Here is a 4,761-nt window from a genome sequence, read left to right as displayed (position 1 = left end):
AAATCATGAAAAGGTAGTTGTGCATTCTGGCTGGAGGAAAAGCAGTGTGTGACAGAGTGGAACTTATCAAGTAGAAATCTCAAAAACAGTTATTTTTTCTTACTAATGCAAGATAGCATTTAAGCTAACTATTTTAAATATTGTCTTTTGTGTTATTTGTGTGGTTAAAATGATACAATTTTATTGTCATTTTAAGTTAACAGCATTGAAAAAGCAAAAACATAATTATCATTTTCATAAAAAAGGCAGAAGTATCTTAAGTGAGAGAATGATTATTAGCAGAAAATATAATAAAGCCAGGAAAATTTTCTTACATATTAAATAAGAAACCCAAATGCTAATATGATTTTACATATTTCCTAATATCAGTAGGATAACAGATCATCATGCATGTGTTAAGAATACATGTAGAGGGCCTCCCAGGTGGCGCAGCGGTTGAGCGCTGGGTTGCGAAGCTGCCCGCGGCCTCCGTGGCGCCGGTTCGATCCCCGGCTGCTTCCCGGCCACGGGAGGAGGGTCCCATATGGCGCGCAGACCTTCCTGCCGCCCGCTGCTCCCCTCAGCAGTGTACTTCGGTCCTTCTGCCTGCTCTGCTCCCCGCTCTGGCTCTGGTGATTCTCTCACCCTCCCGCACTTCTGACTGTACCCAGTGCATATATAAACAAAAAAACAAACAAACAAACAAATAAAAATAAATAAATAAAACATGCCTCTATTAAAAAAAAAAAAGAATACATGTAGACATTAGATGAGGAATGCATAAGTAACTTCACTTTAGCAGAATCTAGCAATCTCTCGTCTCGTACAACCTTGAATACAACACTTTTTCTTTATTTGATGAGAGTTTAGTTTCTTTTTCTGGGAATGTTTATTAAAGGCTAAGTTGTTTGATACTAAGAGATTGTCATTTTTATGGTGTTTTGCTTTACTCAGTTTCTTAAGATTGATGTTCTTAAATTCTGCGGAGTTAAGTTTTGCATCCTGTAATCCAGATCTTTTTCCAATCCGTGAAGGTTGATTCCCAGGCAGTTCTGACTTCAGATTTTCTGGCAACATAAAACCGGATTCCACCCTAATATTTAAGCCTTCTGCATTATGATTGGTGGAGGATGATGTTTCTAAGTTATAAAAAGGAATGGGGAGAGAGGAAATACTCGTGTCAGGAACATCAGTAAAACGAAAATCTGTGTAGACGAAAAAGAAAAGCATTGCCTCAACTCCGAACAGGCAGCAACAACTCTGATAGCTAAACATCCAAATCCGCTAGTGGGCAGCTGAGAGTAATCAGCACTCCTAAGTACTCTGCTTACACCCGCAGGCGCTGTCATCTTTCCTCAGTCACCTTCCTGCTTTCATCACAGCACTTAGACTTTTCCTGACTTCTCTGAAGTCATCTTGCTCATCGAAAACACTATTTTGACCATTGGTGAGTTTTTTTTTTTTTCAGTAATTTTCTTCCATTACTAAACACCTTCTGAGTTATGACAGAAATATGAAAAATTTATGAACTGTTTTGAACTCGGAACTCTCCCACGGTGACAAATTGCTGCATCAGGATAAAGTTTAAACATTAGCATTTCCAACTGCTCTGATCTATTAGACAGGGAAGAGCAGAGGCTGACATCCCTCAGACATCCATTTAGCAATTTTTCTACCTTCCTCAGAATACTTACTCCAAATTAATAGGCTTAGATAAAGAAATAGGTTAAAAGAACAGGAACCAAAATGTGACTGACTTGAAAAAGAGATTAGTATCAGTTGTGGTGCATGTGAACTAATGTACTTTGTGTGGTTTTAGTTTCATAGCAGTGGGCCAAGCGCTATGCAAGCTCTGGGTGCTCCCTAGGAAGGAAGCCTGTTCTAAACAGCATGCCAGCATGGGCAAATATGCAGGTTGTGTCCTGTGTGACATTTTTCTAAGTCTTTCAGTTCAGAGGAACATCATTGACTGCTTCCATGTCTATTTCAGTGCAATACAAGAGATATAAAGAAAAAGAAACATGCTTTTTACCTTCAAAAAACTTTCAGCCATGTAAACTCTCACAACTTCACCTATTAGTGAAGTTCACCTGTCATTAATTAGACAACCAGGGCAAATAACTGAAGTTTCTGTTTATGTTTTTTCATAGGTGTGGGGTTTTTTTGGGGTTTTTTTGTTTGTTTGTTTTTTGTTTTTAAAGATTTATTTATTTATTTATACAAGTATTGGGTACAGTCAGAAGCATGGGAGGGTGAGAGAATTCACCAGAGCCAGAGTGGGGAGCAGAGCAGGCAGAAGGACCGAAGTACTCTGCTGAGGGGAGCAGCGGGTGGCAGGAGAGGTCTGCGTGCCATGTGGGACCCTCCTCCAGTGGCCGGGGAGCAGCCGGGGATCGAACCGGCACTGCAGAGGCCGCAGGCAGCTTCGCAACCTAGCGCTCAACCGCTGCGCCACCAAGGAGTCCCCATAGATGTGTTTTTTATACCGTTTTTCCTCCTCACAATTTAAAAGCTTTTTAGCTTGAAATACTTTTCAAATTATGGAAATTTCACAAAATATGACAGAGTTCCATATATCTTATAAGAACATTCAAGGAATTTATATTCTTTTTTTTTTTTTTTTTAAATAGAGGCATTTATTTATTTATTTGTTTGTTTTGTTTATACATGCACTGTGTACAGTCAGAAGCGCGGGAGGGTGAGAGAATTCACCAGAGCCAGAGCAGGGAGCAGAGCAGGCAGAAGGACCGAAGTACACTGCTGAGGGGAGCAGCGGGCGGCAGGAGAGGTCTGCACGCCATGCGGGACCCTCCTCCGGTGGCCGGGAAGCAGCCGGGGATCGAACCGGCGCCGCAGAGGCCGCGGGCAGCTTCGCAACCCAACGCTCAACCGCTGCGCCACCGGGGAGGCCCAAGGAATTTATATTCTTAACAGAGTTTTCAGAGTCCAGCACAGCATGATTATCTATAGGAATGTCCGATTTCTAACCAATTTATCTTGTATAATTGAAAGTTGTTTAACAACTCCGCATTTCTTCCTCCTCCCAACCTCTGGTAATCACTGTTTCTTTCCTTCCTCATCAAATTTGAATATTCTAGATACTTATAAGTGCAAGCATGCAGCATCTGTCCTTCTGTGATAGGCTTTTTTCACTTAGCATACTGCTCCCCAGGGTCATCCATATGGTTAATATTTTGGGATTTCCCTTTTTTCCCCTGACTGAATAATACTCTTGAATGTGTGTGTGTGTGCATGCAAAATATTTTCTTTATCAGTGGATGGACATTTAGGCTGTTTCCACATCTTGACTATTGTGAAGACCAGTGGAGTAAGGGTGGGGTTGGCAGTATATTACAGAGACTAAATATCTTCAAGATATTATTCCAACTTTTGTGGATAAATACCCAGAGGTCAGCTTGCAGGATTACATATAATGCCATTTGATGGTTTTTTTGTTTTTGAGGTGCCTGCAAAGTTTTCCACATTGTCTATACCTGTTGTTTCCCCAGAAACAATATACAAGGGATTCAGTCTCTCTGTCTCTCTCCCTCTCCCTCTCTCTGCCCTCTTCTCCCACAAAGGAGAGTCTTTAAATCTATGGCTCTGCATATTTACTACTCAAGACCCTCTCAGGAGTTTCCAAGTTCTGCCCATGCCCATTCGTGTATGTGCATTTTTGGTAATCACTTCACGCATCACTGATTGTCTCCTGCCTCTCAAGTCCACGTGTCCTATCCGGTTGTCCCAGCAGCCAGTATGCCCACTCTCTGACCTGTGACCTTGCAGTATGCTGAGTGCACCCTGCCTCCTGTGGGTCATTGGGCAGCTTCCCTCCTCTTGCTCCCTGGTTTTCCTTGGTCCTGTCACTTTGGCTGCTATTAGGTGAAAGGTACCAGGTACATTTCAGGTGAGGCCTAGTGCGACTCCCCCAGCATTTCTTCCTTAGGCGTGAACCCTGGTGAGACCCTCACAAGAAAGGAAATTACTGAAAAGCCCAAACTCCAGAATAGCAGCAGGACAGGCTGAGTATGATGAGTCAATGAGGCCTGGAGTCAGCCCGCGCTAGCCACTTTCACATTGGTCCACAACCCTAAAGGAATCAATGGGAAGTACAGAACATGAGAAGTGAGTGATTACTCACCTGGTTGATATTTACCTGGGTGACGGTGAGGATGCTTTGACTCATTTCTGTGCCCCCTCAAATTGGCGGAGCTGCAGACCTCATTATGAAGACGTGTATATTCACGGCCACATACCTTAACAGATTTGGCCACCCTGCGACCTGGGACCTCACCGGGAAGCTGAATCAGGAGCAAACAGACTCCCAGCAGATGGTACAAGAACTGTGTCTGCATCTTGGACCTGGTGTCCCTTGCTCCACGCCACACGCTTCAGCCTTTTTCTGCAGGAAATCGCAGCTGATGTGACCAGGGGTCCTCAGCCCTGGATGCCAGGCTGCTTTACCTGCTTCCCTTAACCAGAGTTTATAGCCAGGCGTTCCACTTAGACCTTCCCCCAAAGGTGCGAGCTCCACCCTCCCCCAGTCTCCTCCCTTGTTTTTCTCTTCAGTTCTGTTTCTCCCTTTCCTCTTCCTCTTGCCTTTTTTTCTGTTCTTGGTCCTTTTCCAGTTATATTTTTCTCTCTCTTCTTATACTCAAATAATTCTGTGTACTTACAAAAGTTATTCGATCATTGAAGTCTTTCCTTTATTATAGAGGTAAGAATAACCTTCACTAATTATAGCAATAAAAATGAAATTGAAATCACCCTTATTCTCAGGAC

At 42.9% G+C, this 4,761-nt stretch overlaps 1 protein-coding gene across 1 annotated transcript; it reads right to left on the bottom strand.

The window, feature by feature from the left end:
• Positions 1-774: 774 nt before the first annotated feature.
• Positions 775-4,334, bottom strand: LOC311173677 (prorelaxin-like; the record flags this gene model as incomplete). The annotated part of the gene is made up of 2 exons (XM_084237776.1): positions 775-1,184; positions 4,121-4,334. The coding sequence occupies 2 exons, from the start codon at positions 4,332-4,334 to the stop codon at positions 775-777; spliced, it is 624 nt and encodes a 207-aa protein (XP_084093902.1).
• Between the last annotated feature and the right edge of the window lie 427 nt (positions 4,335-4,761).

This window comes from Talpa europaea (assembly GCF_964194135.1).
Source record: "Talpa europaea genome assembly, chromosome: 7".
In the NCBI taxonomy this organism is placed as follows: domain Eukaryota; kingdom Metazoa; phylum Chordata; class Mammalia; order Eulipotyphla; family Talpidae; genus Talpa; species Talpa europaea.
The sequence above is the reverse complement of the archived record's forward strand: the minus strand, read 5'-3'. Positions and strand labels throughout refer to the sequence as shown.